The sequence below is a fragment of the Haematobia irritans genome, chromosome 3 (genome assembly GCF_050003625.1).
Source record: "Haematobia irritans isolate KBUSLIRL chromosome 3, ASM5000362v1, whole genome shotgun sequence".
NCBI classification, from domain to species: domain Eukaryota; kingdom Metazoa; phylum Arthropoda; class Insecta; order Diptera; family Muscidae; genus Haematobia; species Haematobia irritans.
In genome coordinates, this window is record NC_134399.1 from 232,567,352 (window position 1) to 232,588,668 (window position 21,317).

A 21,317-nucleotide genomic window follows, 5' to 3' on the forward strand; every position below is an offset into this window, starting at 1 on the left:
AAAAAGTGCATTTTAAGATAGTTGTAAAAGAATCATTGTGGTCGAGTAGTGGTTGATTAAACATTTACAAATTCTTAAAAATATAACATTTATACCACTATCACATTACATTTAACATAATTTTTGGCATTAATGATGATGTTGAGTTACAAGTAGCGAGTTACATGTTGCTGCGTCTATCAACCAGTGTTTTTATTCCATGGAGGCAGCGTGTCTGTAAAATATCTGAAAAACAATCACTTTATTCCATTTGGAAAATCACCAAATTGTTCACCAATATACCTTTCACAATTGTAAGCGTATAATCTATGTTTTCAGAACTTTATTTTCGTTTTTATTTAATTAAAATATAACAAGCTGGTTGCGCTTGGCGTTTCACAAAAAAATGGCTTTTTTAACAGTAGGGATGGCAAATTACTTACATGTACTTTTTGATGTACCTTTTCATGATGGTTGAAGTGACATTTACGAGTCTGTGGTAACGATGAGGTTGAAATGGAACTTTGAAATGCTGGCAGGGGAAACAGGGCAATCGCAGCACTCTCGTTTGTTGGCAGTGCTGAAAATGCCCGTAATTTGCCCCTATGCGTGGCGATATTTTCACAACAGAATTCGAAGCCTTTTCGCACTTTTGCCTGTTTTTTTTAGAAAAGAACCTAAAAAGTACATTTTCCGGGCAAAATGCAAAAAAAGTGCGCATTTTTTACAAGAAAAGAAAACGCCATAACTTTGTGTGTGGTGTGTAGAAAGTGTATAGTGTGGTGCACAATGCGGTGTGATCCAGAACAGGCATGAATAAAAAACACTTTCTATTCCAAGAGCTACTTTACAATTTACTTTGTTTCTTTACAATTATTTACTATTGTGAAATTATTTCGTAAGGACTTGGGTCGAAGGTCGAAGTGGAGCCACCGTGGTGCAATGGTTAGCATGCCAGCCTTGCATACATAAGGTCGTGGGTTCGATTCCTGCTTCGACCGAACACCAAAAAGTTTTTCAGCGGTGGATTACCCACCTCAGTAATGCTGGTGACATTTCTGAGGGTTTCAAAGCTTCTCGAAGTGGTTTCACTGCAATGTGGAACGCCGTTCGGACTCGGCTATAAAAAGGAGGTCCCTTGTCATTGAGCTTAACATGGAATCGGGCAGCATTCAGTGATAAGAGAGAAGTTCACCACTGTGGTATCACAATGGGCTGAATGGTCTAAGTGAGCCTGATACATCGGGCTGCCACCTAACCTAACCTGGGTCGAAGTGTTGGCCTTTCGTCTGCGTTCATCACTGTGCATACATAAGGTCGTGGGTTCGATTCCTGCTTCGACCGAACACCAAAAAGTTTTTCAGCGGTGGATTACCCACCTCAGTAATGCTGGTGACATTTCTGAGGGTTTCAAAGCTTCTCGAAGTGGTTTCACTGCAATGTGGAACGCCGTTCGGACTCGGCTATAAAAAGGAGGTCCCTTGTCATTGAGCTTAACATGGAATCGGGCAGCATTCAGTGATATGAGAGAAGTTCACCACTGTGGTATCACAATGGGCTGAATAGTCTAAGTGAGCCTGATACATCGGGCTGCCACCTAACCTAACCTGGGTCGAAGTGTTGGCCTTTCGTCTGCGTTCATCACTGATTTGGAAAATATATACCATACATATAGAATAGAATTCAGATCGGGGCAACAACAGCTTTTGATCGATCACCCAATTTTATTTCTTGGCTATTCAAAACTAAGTTTCAAGATTGATAACTACACATGTTGACCCAATTCCCATTTTTATTTCCCGAGCATTTAAAAGAAGATTTGCATAATGCGCTTTACAGAATATCAGTTATTCCGGACGGAATGTCGGTGTTTGTAAAGAATCTTACAATGTGTCGGATCGATACGACTTGTCGGCGATGACTAAACCATCGGTAAATGTGTTATCGATCCCATAAACATGCAGCAGTATCGATTATGCCTTCAGACTTAACTTATAATGTGCACAATATATGGGAATATATTCGGAATAACTGATAGTCTGTAAAGCCCATAAAGGTAGGTACTATGTTCGGTTTCCGCAGCGAAATCCCATACAAAACGAGTTGAAAAACTGACGTAAAGCGCACAGTCCCTAATTAGATCGTGTTAAATCCTTCCATATGTTGAGATTAGTTAGTTTCAAAATATGGCGCCATTTGCAATGTGAATTAAGAAATAATTTATTTATTCAAATGATTTGTGTGGAATTACAATACAAATTTGGTTCGCATTGTTATTTAAAAATGCAATAAGATCGATTGACAAAATAAAAATAACTTGGAGTGGTGTTTTCGTAATAAAGCCACCATCTAGCGGCTTCCTACTACATGATAGAATAGAAATAATGTACATAACATCCCAATAAACACAAACGTTTGAAAAATGCTAAATTTCAACAATTTTTCAAACATTTTTTCAAAGGATTAGGGTAATATTCAAGTTGAGAAATTGTTGAGAAAATCGCGTTCTCAACAAAAAACAGACATTACCCTCAACAGTGAAATTCAACACATTAGCAATAATATCTCAAGTGTTATCCTTAAATTGAAATGCATCGCTACTCAATAATTTGTCAAACAATTTTCGATGCGAGTCAAATTCAAAATTAACATCGTTGCAAATACTTTTCAACCTAAATTTGTATGAATGATATCCCCACTTCAAATTGAAAGTCAAAGCCAAAATTCTATGAATTTTGTATAATTTATTCATTTTCATCAAAATAAAATATATAATAATACACTACACTACATAATACACTACAATACCAATTGATAAATAATAATCTTATTAAACATATCAACAAATAAGAACAAAAAAAACAACTAAACTTTAAACATCTTAAACATTATTAGTAAACACTTTTGAATTGATAATTCGATTTCTTTCCTTTTGGTGTCATAAAACAGCATTAAAATTTATTAGCCTGCGGGCAATTTGAAATTAGGAACGTACTGGACCACGTGTTAGAATTGATTTCCAGCAGAAGGAATTCACAAAATATCCATTTTAAACTGATAATAAGATATGAATTAAACTGACGATGTGATGCACATTTTCATCCAGAAGTTGTTGATTTCAACAATTTGTTTTTAAGAATTTTAATTGGTTGCACTTGTAATGTTTCTGGAAACTTTTTCTTGTCGATAAGCCACTCATTTTTCATTGGTCAGCTTCTTAATGTTTGCAAGAATGTAGCATCCAAAGATTTTAGTTTTCTGCAATGAGATATAAATTTAGTGACTTCTCTAAAGTGTTGATTTATTTTTCATGACGTACCAATTATGATAAAATATTTGAAGCAGTTCCAGTTAATTGTCCACCATTTTTTCATCGGTCAGCTTTTTAATGTTTTTAAGAACGTAGAATCCATAATTTTAGTTTTCGGCAAAGAGATATACATTTAGTGACTTCCTTAAAGTTTTATTTCATTTTTTATTTTCACTTACCTATTTTAATAAACTATCTGGTTATTTGTCTAAAATTTTCCATTTTTTTATTTCTTGCAATTGACCATGAACTTCGTTGCACAAATAAGTATTGAAAACCACATGGTTTTTTCGTTGCATTTTAGGGTAGTGTTTTGTCAAAGTTTTCTCTATTATCTTCAACACTTTTTCAAAGATTTCGTCAACATTTTGGCAAATTGGAAGTAATTCGCAAACAATTTGAAGATGTATTGAAGATGAGCTATTTCAAGTCATGTTGAATTTATGTTGAAAATTATATTTACTCTCAAACCGAAAAGTTGTTGCATTTGAAAAACGCTTATCCTGTGTTTATTGGGATGAAATTTATAGAAAAGTGTTAACAAAATAAAGTTCTATTTAGTGAATTTCAATTTACAATCGTTTCTTTTTACTGGGTATAGGGATAATAAACACAAATGCTGGCCGTGCATCGTAATTATAAAGAAGGCAGTGCGATTGATGTTGCAGTACTATGGTAGCTACGAATGGAATCACAAGAATAAATTGCTATGTTCCAAAAATAAAATGCAAAAATTAATTATGCATATATCTTGCATTTTATCGATTCAAAACACTGGTTGCATTTTATAACGTGACTGAAATAGTATATATGGGAGAGTATAACAAGAAACATTCTTCAGTAAACCAGCCACTTTGCATCTCAATGTATTAATTTCAGTCAACGAAGTGTTCCTGGTATAGAACACTAACATCCCTTTGTTATCTTGCGAAATATAAGTCGGGAACAGTGATTTTTGCTTAGGAACTACCCTTGAACGTGAGTTATAGGCTTATGTTGATTGAACAAAAAGTTTCACTTTGACTATAGCTATTGTATGGTGTACGCGTTTTAACTGGTCACCCTATGATGTTGTTCCCCCCGAGGTAACAACATTGGCAAATGAAATGGCGTTATTATCCTTTGTGGGAACCGTGGTGGTGACCACTGGATTTGAAATTGCTAGTGAGGCGGCAACAGCATGGGCATAAGTACACTCTTGTCCGCTGGTATTGCAATGCGATTGTGTAGATATTGTGGACACCAACGAATTAAGTTTGTTGATGAATGAGTCCATTGCTGCGCATGATGTAAAAGTTAGCATAACACCGGAATTATATGTTTGTTAGATGGGCGTTACAAATTGACGGTATCCATTTGGAAAAGCTGAAGAAGACGACAATGTACCGCATGTCTTTAAAGCTGTTGCCGAATGTGGTAAGACACCAGGAGTAGAGCGGCTGGCGTTTTATTCTTAACAATTATTAGTGTCCAGTGCTGTGTGAGGTTTGGTTGCAAAACAATTTAAAAACTGGTAGAAAAAAACTTTTCAAAACAATTATCATGAATGCGTGTGTGTAAACAATCTAATCAGCTGCTGCGTATACATATGCAATAATTTTATGACGTTTGGCGATGTTGTCAATTAAATTTCGGAGAAATAAACGCGAAATATTTCAAAAATGGCTGTTTTCTTCCTTCGAAATCAATTGTCAACACTCTCATTTTTCAACGCGAAAGAATGATTTAGGGGTTTTTTTTCGTGCCAATAAACATAGTACCTACTTTAAGATATAAATTCGATAACTCTTTATACCAATAACTAAAGGTTGAATTATACACCATGCGTCAATCCGTGCGTTGATGGAAGGGTTGATTTTTTCTGTTTGCGGCAGAATATTCGAGCTTTTGATTTCAAAGAGAAATTTCAACTCTTGAATCATCGGACGCATTGAACGCATGGTATGTAATTCTACCTTAATTCTGATGAGGGACTGTATCAGATAATATTTTGTCTTATGGTCTTAATCTTATTGTAAATCGCAAACTGGTATAAAAAAATTTGCATATTTTTCTAATTTTTAAATGATGACATATTTTTTTTACTGTAGAGCCTATTCCTTTACTTTTTTGTCAAAATCTCAATTGGGGATTTTTGTGGGGAATTTGAAATTAAATTGGGGATTTTTGGGGATAAAGGCGTCCTATTTTGGGGACAAGAGACCGAAAAATACTGGCAACACTGTATGGGAATGTTGTTTAGATACATATGGCTGTCACATTTGAGGATACATCGTCCAATCGTTTATTAACAGGCTATTTCTGATATCCGAATTCTGCTGTTCGTTCGCATACAAAACGAAAATCAGCTGATTTCGGTTTCTCTAAGCTCTATCTAAAGGTGGGTATTAAGTTCGAGTTTAGCCGCTAAAATCGCTAAAGTAAAAACTGAATCAGTAAAAAAGGCATACAATTATACATATTTGTTGCAAATTTTAAAATAACTTGATGGGGAATAGCACAAAGCAAATTTTCACAAAGTTTGTATTCCTTAAAGTGGACTAATTAAGGAAAGTAATCGTGAGAAAATGGAAATTTTAGCGGCTAAACTCGAACTTAATACCCACCTTAAACGACAAGTGAGACAAAAATCAATGCGAACGAAAACGTACCACTAAAATTGGGTTTCTCTAACTCCATTCGTTCGCATTTTGTCGAACAGAAATGTCACATCCACCCACGTTTTGTGGAAAATAGCATTCCTAAATAGAGAAAAACTTAATAATTGATAAATTGATTAACGCTTTTTGGTGCAAGTATCTGATAAAAATGGTTTATATCGATCTATTTCTCTTTATAACCGCCATATAGACCGTTTAAAGGAAATTCTAAAAAGAACAAACACATACATTTCGAATGAAACACTCAAAAAAGGAAAACCGAAAACTAATTATTGCAGATATATAGATTGAGCTAAACCATATATCAGCAATGAGAAAAATTTGCAAAATAAACGGCGATGCCATATTGAATTTTATGGAAAATAATTTTTAAAATGTATGGGCCTTTTTTAAGTAATTGAAATAATTGAGATCTGGTAATATTAGAATTTGACAGTAACATAGACAAATTAGAAGAAGACGCAGTCTTGTCATTGCAAAACTGAAGCACCAGTGGACTCTGCCAACAAAATATCATAAAGTTTGCGTCGACGTGTCTCTCAAATGTACTGCCGTTGGCTTCGGAAAATATCATAACATTTGTGTTTTTCATAATTTCTGAATTAAAAACCACAAAAGCAATACCAAAACGATTGTAGAAAATTAAAATAAAACGTATGTATATGTTAAAGCTAATATTTATTATGGTTTTATGTGAATATTGCTGTTTTAATTTATTCCTGGGCAGAGCTGTCTTGGGAAAAATTGACAAATAAAACATTTTTTTTCTCATAGCCCTCTACACCTTGACATTTGTTTTCTCTTTATAAGAGCACAATGCTTAATCTTGTTATACTCAATTATCTTTGACAGTAACGTTAGCCATGCGAACGAACGAAAGGAAGTTAGAGAAACCCAAATCTAGACGAAAGTGAGTGACTGCCGTTCGTTCGCAATTGCTTTCGTTCGGATATCAGAAATAGGCTGTAAGATTTTGTGGCTAGTGCTTCAATGTTTGCCTATCAGTAGTTTGTAGCCAGTCATTTTGATAATTTGTGAAACAACAGTTATTTGAAAGAAACTAGTCTATCACCGATTGATGCTTTACAATAGGCTGAGTCACATCTTAGCCTCATAAACGAGTTCTACCAAAAATGGGGCATCAAAAGAAATGCAGCCAAATCACAAGCTATCTGCATCAGGAACGCTTCTGGAAAATGACATAGATCAGTCGTCCCACAAAGTAAAATACTGCAATTGTTTCTCGATGACACTGAAATCCCATTCATGGATACTATCAAATATCTCGGGGTCAATTTTAACAATCTACTTAAATTTAATGAGCACTGCCGGAATTCCCTACAAAAGGCAAAACGAGTATTAGGATCATTTTCATATATCATGAATAGCAGATACTTACCACAAAAAAAAACTAAATTACTGATGTTTTTGACATTTACGACGTCCCGGAAGGTAAGCCTTTCAGTGAATATGCGTTTAACCTCCATACGACGTTCGTGCAGAAACTTGCCTCTCATGAAAATTACCTTTTAAAAGAAATCTATAATTTGGAAGAACATACACATTGGTCTGGTTCGACCTACTTGTCATCAATCGCCATAATCAATGAAAATACATCCGATAATCCAGACCATCCCAATACACAGCGATTCTATCACAAGATTCCTAGAACGCACAAAGGATAAATTCCTGCGTTATTTGAACACTTTTTATATTCTACATAACTCATATTACCCATATACTTGTATTATTATTACTATATTTTGTAATAATAATACAAGGATATCCATAACTCACCAGAATTCACGAAATATACCTGATATACTCTCCTTAGCAAGCCATTTACACTTGCATTCGAAACTGTTATTTTTTATTCAATCAGAAACTTTCAACATATAAAAGCTTCACATCAGCATCCGTTTTATAATTATCCAACATAATTACCACTGTGATATCATTCTGCATTACTATAAGATATTTTATACACTGCTAGTCTTTTTATTATTATTATTGCTATATTTTGTGTAACATGTTTATTACAGTCATATATAATAATAATCCATAACTCACCAGAATTCACGAAATGTACCTGATACACTCTCCTTAGCAAGCCATTTACACTTGCATTTGAAACAGTGATTTTTTATCCAATCAGAAACTTTCAACATATAAAAGCTTCACATCAGCATCCGTTTTATAATTATCCAACATAATTACCACTGTGATATCATTCTGCATTACTATAAGATATTTTATACACTGTTAGTCTTTTTTTAACAGTATAATTGTTATCTCGTTTCAAGTGTTTTTGTTATTTAGCAAGCCTTTTCTCACATTTGTTTTGCTACGTGTTTTCTTTAAACGTTCACTACCCTGCCAGCATTTCAAAGTTACATTTCATCCCCATCGCTACCACAGACTCGTAAATGACACTGCAACAATCGTCAACTGTGATGGGGGAAGCGTATGAAATATGAAATGTACATGAAAGTATTTTGCCATCACTATTGTTATAAGAGCCATTTTATGTTTTGTGAAACAACTAGCTTCTTATAATTTATTTAAATAAAATCGATAATGAAGTGTTGAAAACATATGTTATTTATTTCGTTTAAAATTGTAAAAGGTATATTGGTGAACAATTTTTAATTTTCCAAATGGAATAAAGTGACTTTTTTCAGATAATTTACAGACCCGCTGCCTCCATCGAGAATAAAAACACTGGCTGATGACGCTGCAACATCCCTTCATTTTTTGAAAACACGACACCTTCTGGAAATCGGTGTCGTGTTTTGCATCTCAATTGCGCAGTCATGTGACTCAATTTCTTTTTGGAAAACGAGAATTACCGTACAAATCAGCCAATTTGCGTTTCGAAAAAGGTGTGGATGGATAGAATTTTATATGCTTTTTCAATATTTGGTGTTTCCTCAAGAGAACAAAGGAAAGAAAACACAAATAAAGCCAAATTAAAAAATCACTCAGACGAAAAAGAGCCATCTACGGTGTGCAGACAAACTACAGCGCCGTGAATTCACTTCCGTTGTCTATACCTTCCTTGGTCTATGGCATAAGCATAGACCAATTAAGGTATAGACATCGCAAGTGAATTCACAGCGCTGTAGTTTGTCTGCACACTGTAGAGGTCTCTTTTACATCTGCAATTGAGTGATTTTTTAATTTGGCTTTAATTTGTTTTCTTTCCCTTGTTCTTTTGATGAAACACCAAATATTGGAAAAACATGTAAAATTCTATACATCCACACCTTTTTTGTAATGGAAATTGACTGATTGTTTATTTGCAGTGCGCAGTCATTCCACTCAATTGCGCAGTCAAGTGACTCAATTTCTTTTAGGAAAACGAGAATTACCGTACAAATCAGTCAATTTCCGTTACAAAAAAGGCGTGGATGTATAGAATTTTACATGTTTTTCCAATATTTGGTGTTTCATCAAAAGAACAAGGGAAAGAAAACAAATTAAAGCCAAATTAAAAAATCACTCAATTGCAGACGTAAAAGAGACCTCTACAGTGTGCAGACAAACTACAGCGCTGTGAATTCACTTGCGATGTCTATACCTTAATTGGTCTATGGCATAAGGCGCAGTCAGCTGATGTATTATTCCGTTTGATTTAAAGAAACGCTCCATTCTTTTGTTAACAAATTCTCCACCTCGATCCGTTATTAAAATTTTCATGCGTTTTCCAAATTGATTTTCGCATTCATCTACAAATTCTTTTGTTTTTCCAAACGTCTTATCCTTCGATGGGAGAAAATAAATTTTACAATATCAGCTGTAGTCATCAATCAGTGTCATAAAATAGCGATTTCCAGAAGGTGTCGTGTTTTGCATCGGTCCGCATAATTCGCAATGTACTAAATCCAAATTCCACTCGATTTATGCGCTTTACAGACTATCAGTTATTCCTTAGTTCACAGTCTCCAATGCTCCTTGTCTTTAGCTCTGTCTCATCAGCCAAATATATAACATCAAAATGTGCAACAAAATAATTTTCCTCGCAACACATATGACAAGTTGCAGACGAATCAATATACCATTCTCTGTTAAGCCTTTTATTTTTCATACTAAAACAAGCATTTCCATCTTTACCTCTTTGTACGACATTCGCCCTCCCAATAAACACAGGATGAGCGTTTTTCAAATGCAACACCTCTTCAGTTTGAGGGTAAATATCATTTTCAACATAAATTCAACTTGACTTGAAAAAGCTCATCTTCAATTCATCTTCAAATTGTTTGCGAATTACAACCAATTTGGCAAAATGTTGACGAAAACTTTGAAAATGTGTTGAAGATAATTGGAGAAAACTTTGACAAAACACTACCCTGAAATGCAACGAAAAAACCACATGGTTTTCAATACTACTTTTGACAACAAAGTTCGTGGAAGAAATACAAAAATGTGGAAATTTTTTAATAATCAATTGAAATTGCTTATAATAATTGGTAAGTAAAACTAAAACACGAAATTAAACCTTTAAGGAAGTCACTAAACTCAAATCTCTTTGCAGACAACTAAAATATTTGGATGCTGATTCTTGGACACATTAAGAGGCTGGCCGATGAAAAATGGTAGTGGCTTATCGAGAAGAGAAAGTTTCCATAAATCAAAGTGCAACCAAAAAAACTTGGTATTTATGCTTTTCTATATCAACAACTACTGGATGATAATTCGAAATTCACAAAATAACAAATTAAACCGATGATGCGATATAAATTAAACTATCGATGTGATATAGTTTAATTTATATCGCATCATCGGTTTAATTTGTTATTTTGTGAATTGAAATTGCTGGAAATTTATTCCAATTATCTGGACATCAAGTTCCTGAAAATTGCCAGTATTTTAATAACAACAATTTTGTAACACCAACGTTCTTGAGGAAATCACGAAGTACGTGGTCAGTTGGAAGAAATACAAATTGGTAAGTCAAAATAAAAAGTGAAATGAAAACATAATGGAAATCACAAAACTCGATTGTTTTGCAGAAAACTAAAATCATTGAATGGTATATTCTTGGAAGATGTTGGCCGATGAAAAACCGATGAAGGAAACAACAAAGAAAAGTTTTCAGAAAACTTACAAAGTGCAACCAATTAAAACAAAGTGCAACAATTCCTATATCAAGAACTTCTGGATGAAAATGTGCATCATCGGTTTAATTTGTTATTTTGTGAATTGAAATTGCTGGAAATTTATTCCAATTATCTGGTCATCAAGTTCCTGAAAATTGCCAGTATTTTAATAACAATTTTGTAACACCAACGTTCTTGAGGAAATCACGAAGTACGTGGTCAGTTGGAAGAAATACAAATTGGTAAGTCAAAATAAAAAGTGAAATGAAAACATAATGGAAATCACAAAACTCGATTGTTTTGCAGAAAACTAAAATCATTGAATGGTATATTCTTGGAAGATGTTGGCCGATGAAAAACCGATGAAGGAAACAACAAAGAAAAGTTTTCAGAAAACTTACAAAGTGCAATCAATTAAACCAAAGTGCAACAATTCCTATATCAAGAACTTCTGGATGAAAATGTGCATTACATCAATTTACATCCCGTCATCAATTTCATATTTTGTGATTTCCTCTTGCTGGAATCTATTTTAACACACAAGCCAGCAAGTTCCTCGATAGTAATTATTTCAAATTGCCAGCATATTAATGACACCAACATTATGGAGGAAATGGAATTATACATGTAAAAATGTTTAAGATATTTAAAGTTGTATTCATAGTTTTATTTATTAATACGTTTAATAAGATAATTACATTTTGATTGGTATTATATTATTATTTTTATATATTATTAATGTTATTTTTAAGATTATTATATTTGTTGACGAAAAAAATAATAAAATTTACAAAATCCCTAGAAATTTAGTATTGACTTTCAGTTAGAACTAGGATTGACTTTCATACAAATTGTGGTTTGAAAGTATTCGCAATAATGGTAATTTTTTATTTTTCTCACATTGAAAACTGTTTGAGAAATTATTGAGTAGCGATGCATTTCAATTTGAGGATTACAATTGAGAAATTATTGCTATTGTGTTGAATTTTACTGTTGAGGGTAATGTCTGTTTTTTGTTGAGAACGCGATTTTCTCAACAATTTCTCAACTTGAATATTACCCTAATCCTTTGAAAAAATGTTTGAAAAATTATTGAATTTTAGTATTTTTCAAACGTTTGTGTTTATTGGGCTGTTATCATTAGGGCTGTTTTCTTTTAGCACTGGATACCCTAAGCCGTGAAGGGCTAAAAGAAAACAGAGTACTCGTTTATGCAGGACATCTCCAAATATATGCAACACTGTCATCAGCTGTTTAAAAACAATCACAGAAAAGAAGTGAAATCTTGCATTTTTAATGTATGAAATGCTCAAATTAGTAATAAATATTTACTGCTGCGATTATTTATGACACTGTACCACTTTGAATTTCTTGTTTTTCGATAAATTAGTCACAATAAAGTACTATTGAGAATCGAAGAAGCGTCACTCTATAAAAATACAATCTGGCAACATCGGCGCGACTTGCACTGATGAGATGTTCTGGAGAGAACACAAGTGCAACGGTGTTCTGGATAGCTCATACAAATGTTGCATCCAGTGCTAAATGAAAACAGCCCTATTGTAATAACATTTTGGCATAAATTTATTTTTCTGTATTTTTAATGCTGACTCAATTTGTTGCTCGGAATTAGTCTTCCTCTTGTATTCCATCAAAAGTTTCTCTTTCACTAAATCCAGCCAGAGATCAACTTCAGGTCTCATTTCCAATGATGAAATAAGTGACTATAGTCCTCCGACAACGTACCCAACAAATATGCTACAGCCTTATGATCCTCAACAGTTTCTCCTAAATCTCGCAATTTGTCCACAATCGATAAAAATTTGCAGATGTGGTCCTCCATAGTTTTACCACCATCAAACACATATGCTATGTTCCCACTGACTCGTTTCCTCATTCGTTTTTCCAAAACATTTCACCGTTCACACTGAGTTGAGATGTTTTAGTTTGACAGTTACCATGGAAACTAGAAATTCACATTTACTCGAAATTCACATATATGCAACGTATGTTCGAATAACATACGCGAGCGCAAAGGGAAAAAAATTTATGTTATTTTCACATGTCCATGTTCATTCACATATATGCAACGTATGTTCAAATAACATACGCGAGAGCAAAGGGGAAAAATATGTTATTTTCACATGTCCATGTTCTTCACAGCCTTTGTTTATTCCCCTTTTTCTATGAAATTTATATCAATAATTTGACATATATTTTGAAATGGGTATGTTATTCGGGGTATATTCCAAATTAGGTGGGTTCACATTCTAAAATTTACGTGTTTTTGAGGAAAACTTGTGTCCAAAAGCTTTTTTATATGGGGAAAACGACTCGTTTTGAAATGCTTATAAAGGGAAAACATTTCAAACCCCAAAACATGCTTGGTGAGAACGCCGTAATAGATGATATTTGCCTAAGTAAACTAACATAACTTTCTTTGTAATGTTTGTTTTTTCGTGATGTTTCTTTAAATAGTCCCAAAACTCCTTTGCAGTTTTCAGTTACTTTATGAATACTTTCTTTGACTCCTCCATAGCCAAAACAATAACAGCCCTCGATTTACCAACCACTTAGCAGCATCCTCACCTGTCAATGCAGGATTTGCGCCTCCAACAACCACATCCCACAGCTCTCTTTCCAGCAGCAGCAATTCCATATTAAATTTCCAAATAGGATAATTGCTAAAAATAGCCAAAACAATAGCAGCCCTCGCTTTACCAACCACTTAGCAGTATCCTCACCAGTCAACGCAGGATTTGCGCCTCCAACAATCACATCCCACAGCTCTTTCCAGCAGCAGCAATTCCATATTAAATTTCCAAATATGATAATTGCTATTTGATAGCTTAAGAAATTGTGTGAATTCATTGTTATATTTTAACTTGTTTTGTAATTTACTCAAAAAATGATTATAAAATTAATGTTGCGAGTATAGGCCCATAACCTGTTATTAATGTTGATAAAACGGAGCTCATTTATTGAGTGATAGATTCAAAACTGCGCCAATTTTGACATAAACTAATGGTATTTTCTTTGCCTTCATTTTGTCTGTACAGAATGCGCATTTTTAAAATGTTGCCAGCAACCTAAAATAAATGTCGCCAGCAACCTAAAATAATCATTCCAGCGGGAAGAAAAGAATGCAAAGGAAAAAACAGGGCAATCGCAGCACTCTCGTTTGTCGGCAGTGCTGTAAATGCCCGCTATTTGTCTCTACGCATGGCACTATTTTCGAAGCCTTTTCGCACTTTTGCCTGTTTTTTAGAAAAGAACCTAAAGGTGAGTACTAATGGTGTTTTCTTTTCTGAAAAAAGTGCTTTGCCTTCATTTTGTCTGTACAGAATGCGCATTTTTAAAATGTTACCAGAAACCTAAAAAAATGCTATCATTTCAGCGGGCAGAAAAGAATTCAAAGAAGGAAACAGGGCAATCGCAGCACTCTCGTTTGTTGGCAGTGCTGAAAATGCCCGTAATTTGCCTCTCTGCGTGGCGCTATTTTCACAACAGAATTCGAAGCCTTTTCGCACTTTTGCCTGTTTTTTTAGAAAAGAACCTAAAGAGTACATTTTCCGGGCAAAATGCAAAAAAAGTGTGCATTTTTTACAAGAAAAGAAAACGCCATAAGTTCGAGTTTATGCTTAGTACTAATGGTGTTTTCTTTTCTGAAAAAAGGGCTTTGCCTTCATTTTGTCTGTACAGAATGCGCATTTTTAAAATGTTACCAGCAACCTAAAAAAATGCTATCATTTCAGCGGGCAGAAAAGAATTCAAAGAAGGAAACAGGGCAATCGCATCACTCTCATTTGTAGGCAGTGCTGAAAATGCCCGTAATTTGCCTCTATGCGTGGCGCTATATTCACAACAGAATGCGAAGCCTTTTCGCACTTTTGCCTGCTTTTTTTAGAAAAGAACCTAAAAAGTAAATTTTCCGGGCTAAATGCAAAAAAAGTGCGCATTTTTTACAAGAAAAGAAAACGCCATAAGTTCGTTTCTGCGAATACGAATATCTTCATATATCTCCGTAAATAGGGTCTCAATCCCAGGAATGTTATCTTATTTATGCGAAATAATATGCCTGCCTATTTTTTCGTACGAAAAATCCAGAGTTGTATAAATATGTGTCTGAAAATGCTCAAAACAAAGATTTCGCATTTATTCCGCGCTAACGTTTTTTTATATGGAGTATTACAGTTTTTCGTGCGAAAACGTGATCTTAGTACTAGGCTTTAGCCGCTAAAGGTGAGTACTATGTTCGGTTTTTTCACAAAAACACTAAATTAAAAGTACAAATATATTTATGTAGATGATTATATTTTGATCAAATCTTGCCAAATAGTGGATGGAAAAGATCCAAGAAATTGATTGCAAATAATTTTATATTTCTAAATGAATTAATTAAAAAATGTAACCGTGAAAGCAAACTGGTTTTCAGCTTGAAAACTGAACATAGTACTCAGCTTAAAGTGAAAAATAAATCAGTAAGGAAAGGCATCAAATTATAAATTTTTGTTGAAAATTTTATTATAACTTGATGGTAAATAGCCCAAAGCAAATTTTCACAAAGTTTGTATTCCATAAAATGGATTATTAAAGAAAAGTAATCGTGATAAAATGTCGGATTTAGCGGCTAAAGGTGAGTACTATGTTCGAGTTTTTCACCAAAACACTAAATTAAAAGTGCAAAAATATATATGAAGACGATAACTTTTTATCAAGTCTCTTCAAATTATGGATGGAAAAGATCCAATGTATTGATTGCGAGCCATTTAATATTTCAAAATTAATTGACTAAAAAAAGTAACCGTGAAAATAAGCTGGTTTTCAGCTTGAAAACTGAACTGAAGCTTTAAGCTGAGTACTATGTCCAGTTTTCAAGCTGAAAACCAGTTTTTTTCACTGTTACTTTTCTTATTTAATTAATTTAGAAATATAAAATGATTATCAATCAATTCATTGGATCTTTTCCATCCATTATTTGATAAGACTTGATAAAAATATAATAGTCTTCATATATATTTTTGTACTTTTAATTTAGTGTTTTGGTGAAAAAACCGAACATAGTACTCACCTTAAACTCGAACTTAATACCCACCTTAAAGTACATTTTCCGCGCAAAATGCAAAAAAGTGGGCATTTTTTACAAGAACATCGGGTGACTTCAAAAACCTTTCTCCAAATCAGGGTGCTTCGACATAAAATCCAACATTACCTCAAACTGGTTTAGTGTGTGGGGTTTTCTAGTTGATGACCTTAAAAAATTACATTTTACACAATTTTGGATGAAAACTAACAAGATAACACACATTTTTCGCTAGATCAAATGGAATTGAATGGTATTTTTTTCGAAATGAACACTTTTGACATTTACAACCGTGATACATAGTTGCTACATTTTCAAAAATCGAACAGAATCTCCGATTGTAGAAAATGTACACCTCGAATTCGTATACATAGTGGTACCAATTCGTTTTCGATTGATGTTGTTATCGAGATCAATTCATATTCAAATAGAAATAAAATTTCCTATAGAAATAACATTTTGCAAAACTTTTCTATTTATTACAAATTTTTTTTAAGAAATAAAATTTTTCAAAAATGTTCTATAGAAATAAAATTTTGCTAAAATTTTCTACTCCATAAAACTATGGAGTTATCGAAACGAATTACATAGTAACCCCCCTGACAGCGCATGAATTTTTGAGCAAGACAACAACAACAAACCGAAAACAAAATTACTTTTGTAGTCGACATTGACATTTTCTTCCTGTCAAATATTGGCGAAAAGAATTGTAAACAAATATAATTTATTAACATATTTTCTTAAACTTAACGTAAAACTATCTATGAGATCAACTCATATTCAAATACATTTCAATTATAAATTCATTATCCAACATCGGGTGACTTCAAAAAACCTTTCTCCAAATCAGGATGCTTCGACATAAAATCCAACATTACCTCAAACTGGTTTAGTTTGTGGGTTTTTCTAGTTGATGACCTTAAAAAATTACATTTTACACAATTTTGGAAGAAATATAACAAGATAACTTACATTTTTCGCTAACTCAAATGGAATCGAATGGTATTTTTTCGAAATGAACACTTTTGACATCTACAACCGTGAGACATAATTGCTACATTTTCAAAAATCGAACAGAATCTCCGATTGTAGAAAATTTACAACTCGAATTCGTATACAATGACACCAATTCGTTTTCGATTGATGTTGTTATCGAAACGAATTACATAGTAACCCCCCTGACAGCGCATGAATTTTTTAGCACGACAACAACAACAAATCGAAAACAAAATTACTTTTGTTGTCGACATTGACATTTTCTTCCTGTCAAATATTGGCGCAAAGAATTATAAACAAATATAATTTATTAACATATTCTGTAAATCACTTTGCAAAAGGCTACTATACTATGAGTCAAGTGGTTTTCTGTAGTAGTCGGGAGACATAAAAATATAAAGAAGGCATTGAAATCCTTGGCTTTCATAGACATTTACTCAATTGATTATTTTCAGCTAGTGTAATTGAGTCTACAATCAATAAATACGTTTTCACTCACAATTCTTATAATAAAGAGGTATTTTGCTATCAATTAATATTATGTTGTCTCCTGATCATCACCAAGAGGAGGTAAACTCTGCTTTGGACCGTCAAATTCGACAGGATATCCAGGATATGGCCCAAGAGGCACAAATCCAAGCACAAATTATAGCACACGAAGGTAATGGTTCCCGGTTTGTTGTAATCTCAATGAATAAAAATGACTTCTCCAAAAGTTCTGAATTTGACGGATCGTCCGTCAACTCGTCACTTATATGTCAGATTACGTAATTTGACATATACACCACAAAAACAATGTTGTCTAGTTGGAAATGTCATTTGTACCACAAAAAGAAAAGTTGAAGCATAAAAAGAAAACAAATTTTTATAATAATTTCAGCAAGGGACCGATTTCAGTCCACCTCCAGCGTTGAAGAAGATGGCCATGAAGACGTGGCTCATGAAGGAGGCGTGGTTTTGGGAGTGGTGGAAGAAGACGAACAACACGAAACTATAGTCGAAGAGGATGTTTCAGAACAAGATATGTCTGATATGCATCATACTAAAGATTATAAAGACATCTTGATGGATTCTCAAGATGGTAGTATGTTGAGGAAAAGAAGAGGCAATCTACCAAAGCATTCTGTAAAAATACTGAAAAGATGGCTTTATGAACATCGTTACAATGCTTATCCAAGCGACGCGGAAAAATTCACTTTAAGTCAAGAGGCAAATTTAACTGTGCTACAGGTAAGTAGTACAAAAAATAATGGAACGCAATGTATCACGACTGTTTTTATAATAGGTGTGTAATTGGTTCATAAATGCTCGACGTCGCATTCTGCCAGAAATGATTAGACGTGAAGGAAATGATCCACTCCATTTCACAATATCGAGAAGAGGAAAGAAGTTAAACTCATCTATGAATTCAAGTGGTAGCCTGAATATTTCTGGAAACGGCCCAAATCCTATTACATGCAGTCCTGCATCAGAAGTGGTAAATGTTGCCAAAGTAAAATATGGTTGGATTTGAATAGACTTCTTTCTAGGTGGTTGGAGCTACGGAAGAAGTTGAAGGCGAAGAAGTCCATGACGGCGTAGCAAATGTTCTAACTGCACTGGGCCATTTCGTCCAAACACCAGGTGGTCAAATGGTCAAAGTTGAACCTGATATCGAATATGACGATAGCGTTATTTACAGGTAAAATGAATGGTTTGCTTTCATTTTGTTTAGATTATTGAAATAATGTTGTTGCATATACGAAAACAAAGTTCGAATCGTGAAATTTTTCTTCAATTCCAACCGCAAATTAAATCAAACAGTTTATCAAAAAAGCAAGTTCATAAAAAACTCTCGACGATTGCAATGCCATTTCTTTCAAGAAATTCAATGAGAGATATCACACCTAGTTTATGCTTCAACAACAACGAAGAACAAGTTTCTAAAAAAGGTATGAACGAAGAATTTCAAGTTGACTCGAAATATTTTTATTCCCGCGTCATGGGACAAGATTTTGAATTAGAGAACAATCATTTCGGCAAGAAAGAATTAGACGCAATAAGGTAGTCTCCGAAATACTTTCTGATACACGTCATTCCAACGGACACAAAAAATACTTAAAATTTGTATTCTTTTTTTAATTTTTAGGTCGGAGGATGATAGCGCCAATGAGTACGATACCTGTGATGCACCCAGTGAAGAAGGCAGCAAATTTGTGAACACTGACGCGTGGCAGTCTGTTATGAAGTATGTTTCAAAAAGGTTATTTTTCCTCATTACCACTTACCTTATTTTGTTGTTGAACTTATATCTATAGTACGGAAGAAGTCACTACAACTAGTCCGAGTACACCGCATAATACAAATTGGTCCACATCACATCAACAAATGGCCCACGCACAGCACCATCCCGTTGAAAGGTCATTGCAGACACCAGGTATGTGCTTTAGTAATACTAAAAGAGTTTTATATAGGAGTTTTACATAAAACTATCAAGTATCACGAATGCAAAAAATGCCCCATACAATTAAAATGTCAAATGTGCTTTGTTGTATTACTAGACAAATAATGAAAGATACATGCGACCTTGCCACGTTCGCAATGTAATTGGTTTAGGCCCTTTAAAACGATATTCACGAAATACTTTATGTTTCGCATCCATTGGAGTTTTGGGAAATTTTTATCCAACTTAAATCCGTATTTACCAATCAAAAATTGCAACATAACGCCACTAATTCAGAAAATTTTTGGCATGCATACCTAGAATGTTTCAAATTTCGCGTAAATAGGTGTACAACTTTAGGCTTTGTAGTCGTATGTGTACTAACGGATCTTCATGAAAGAGGTAACCCCTTTTCATTCAAAAATTTCCTATTGGATATATACCGATTAAATTCATTTCTACGAATATTGTTTTGCTTAAGTTACTTATATTTAATAAGACATTTTTGGTACTAGGTGTCACTGGTGCACAGCACTCAACAAATCTCATTGTGTCCAATGACGAAGTAGTGGGATCCGAGGAGGCTGGAGTTGGAGCTGAATCTACAGTAGTCACTTCCCACAATTCGGTCCGGACCACTACCAATAACAGTATAATATTGGGAAATAGTGATATTCTTGTAAGCAATACCAAGAGTCATTTGGTTAAGGGTAAGTTTGTATATATGCTATTCCTAACATTCTGAACAAACGTTTAAAATTGCAGGTTTCGGGTGCTGTACTAAAGACAAATTTAAGTGTTTGTATTTGCTGGTAGAAACTGCGGTCTCTGTACGCCAGCTAGAAAAGAACCATGAAGATGATATACACCTATTGGGAAATTGAGCTATAAATTTGAACTAACAAACCTTTTTACATGTTTAAATCGAATTTATCCTACTTTCATAACTTTTCTTATTATATAATTAAATGTTTCATTCTCTTCGATGCTTCCAAAAGTTTTTAGTTTCAATTATAATTGACGATTATTTAATTTGTATATAATTTGTAAGATTTGTGTGAAACGTGAAGATTACAACAGCCTTTAGCAACAATTTCTTAAAATTGTCCTCTTATATACATCCGGAGCCACCGTGATGCAATGGTTAGCATGCCCGCCTTGCATACACAAGGTTGTGGGTTCGATTCCTGTACTTCCATGTACTTCACATTTTTCTTTAAAATCACATCCATACTCATAAATTGTTGTGCTTTAACGTTACAATTAGACACAAATTCTCAATTTGATTATATTGTATGTCTTTGTTGCATTGAAAAATGAAGCTTCGTATGTTATACGTAAATAGAAAGGCAATAAAGAACATTCAATTGTATGTTTCATAAAATAAGAGAGGCTGAACATATACTAACGGCTATCATTCATACTCGTATCGTCAAATATACCCAGCAAAAATTAGGCAACCACATCTCATTACAATTGACATTACCATGAGTAAAGCTGTCATTACACGTTGCATTACGTTGTGGCGAGTTATAATGACTAACTTGTAATGACAAAAATAAATACTTCTCGGTAATTTTCGAATTGTTATTCTCAAATTTTTAGGCAGTTGTAGTTAACGAATTAATAAAATAGAATAAATGATGGTACCATTAGGTATAATTATTCACATAATCGAGCACTTACATAAAAAATCAAAAAGACTATGTAATGTAACGGTAATTCTGAAAAATTTTCCGTTAAGAAGTTTTTATCACAAATATTTCAT

The 21,317-nt window shown here is 33.8% G+C and overlaps 1 protein-coding gene and 4 long non-coding RNA genes across 8 annotated transcripts; 2 read left to right on the forward strand and 3 right to left on the reverse strand.

The window, feature by feature from the left end:
- Nucleotides 1-52: 52 nt before the first annotated feature.
- Nucleotides 53-373, reverse strand: LOC142230497 (uncharacterized). The gene is made up of 2 exons (XR_012720712.1): nucleotides 283-373; nucleotides 53-225 (listed from the first exon to the last, which is right to left on the reverse strand). It is a non-coding gene; the product is annotated as an uncharacterized LOC142230497 (long non-coding RNA).
- A 2,330-nt stretch (nucleotides 374-2,703) lies between these two features.
- Nucleotides 2,704-4,949, reverse strand: LOC142228181 (uncharacterized). The gene is made up of 3 exons (XR_012720091.1): nucleotides 3,469-4,949; nucleotides 3,299-3,360; nucleotides 2,704-3,237 (listed from the first exon to the last, which is right to left on the reverse strand). It is a non-coding gene; the product is annotated as an uncharacterized LOC142228181 (long non-coding RNA).
- Nucleotides 4,950-9,600: 4,651 nt separating this feature from the next.
- LOC142228182 (uncharacterized) lies at nucleotides 9,601-11,800 on the forward strand. Its single transcript, XR_012720092.1, has 4 exons — nucleotides 9,601-10,418; nucleotides 10,484-10,897; nucleotides 10,962-11,290; nucleotides 11,355-11,800. It is a non-coding gene; the product is annotated as an uncharacterized LOC142228182 (long non-coding RNA).
- Nucleotides 11,801-16,838: 5,038 nt separating this feature from the next.
- LOC142228188 (uncharacterized) lies at nucleotides 16,839-17,309 on the reverse strand. The gene is made up of 2 exons (XR_012720094.1): nucleotides 17,104-17,309; nucleotides 16,839-17,049 (listed from the first exon to the last, which is right to left on the reverse strand). It is a non-coding gene; the product is annotated as an uncharacterized LOC142228188 (long non-coding RNA).
- Nucleotides 17,310-17,423: 114 nt separating this feature from the next.
- Nucleotides 17,424-20,546, forward strand: LOC142228187 (uncharacterized). Of its 4 annotated transcripts, none has more exons than XM_075298542.1 (9): nucleotides 17,424-17,788; nucleotides 18,008-18,357; nucleotides 18,413-18,601; nucleotides 18,657-18,808; nucleotides 18,880-19,170; nucleotides 19,256-19,354; nucleotides 19,425-19,543; nucleotides 20,065-20,259; nucleotides 20,315-20,546. In XM_075298542.1, exons 1-9 carry the CDS (start codon nucleotides 17,668-17,670, stop codon nucleotides 20,431-20,433), a joined length of 1,635 nt encoding a protein of 544 aa, XP_075154657.1. In that variant the 5' UTR covers nucleotides 17,424-17,667; the 3' UTR covers nucleotides 20,434-20,546. The 4 variants fall into 4 exon arrangements, with proteins under 4 accessions (XP_075154657.1, XP_075154658.1, XP_075154656.1 ...); XM_075298543.1 differs by having other exon boundaries at nucleotides 17,425-17,788; nucleotides 18,413-18,604; nucleotides 20,336-20,546; XM_075298541.1 differs by having other exon boundaries at nucleotides 17,430-17,788; nucleotides 18,413-18,604.
- Nucleotides 20,547-21,317: the final 771 nt, after the last annotated feature.

Excerpts from the sequence above, each read along its gene's own strand:
- LOC142228187 (XM_075298541.1), top strand. The coding sequence starts at position 17,668 with ATGTTGTCTCCTGATCATCACCAAGAGGAGGTAAACTCTGCTTTGGAC. Across the intron at positions 17,789-18,007 it reads ACAAATTATAGCACACGAAG|CAAGGGACCGATTTCAGTCC; the intron begins GTAATGGTTCCC and ends TAATAATTTCAG. Across the intron at positions 19,544-20,064 it reads AAGGTCATTGCAGACACCAG|GTGTCACTGGTGCACAGCAC; the intron begins GTATGTGCTTTA and ends TTTTGGTACTAG.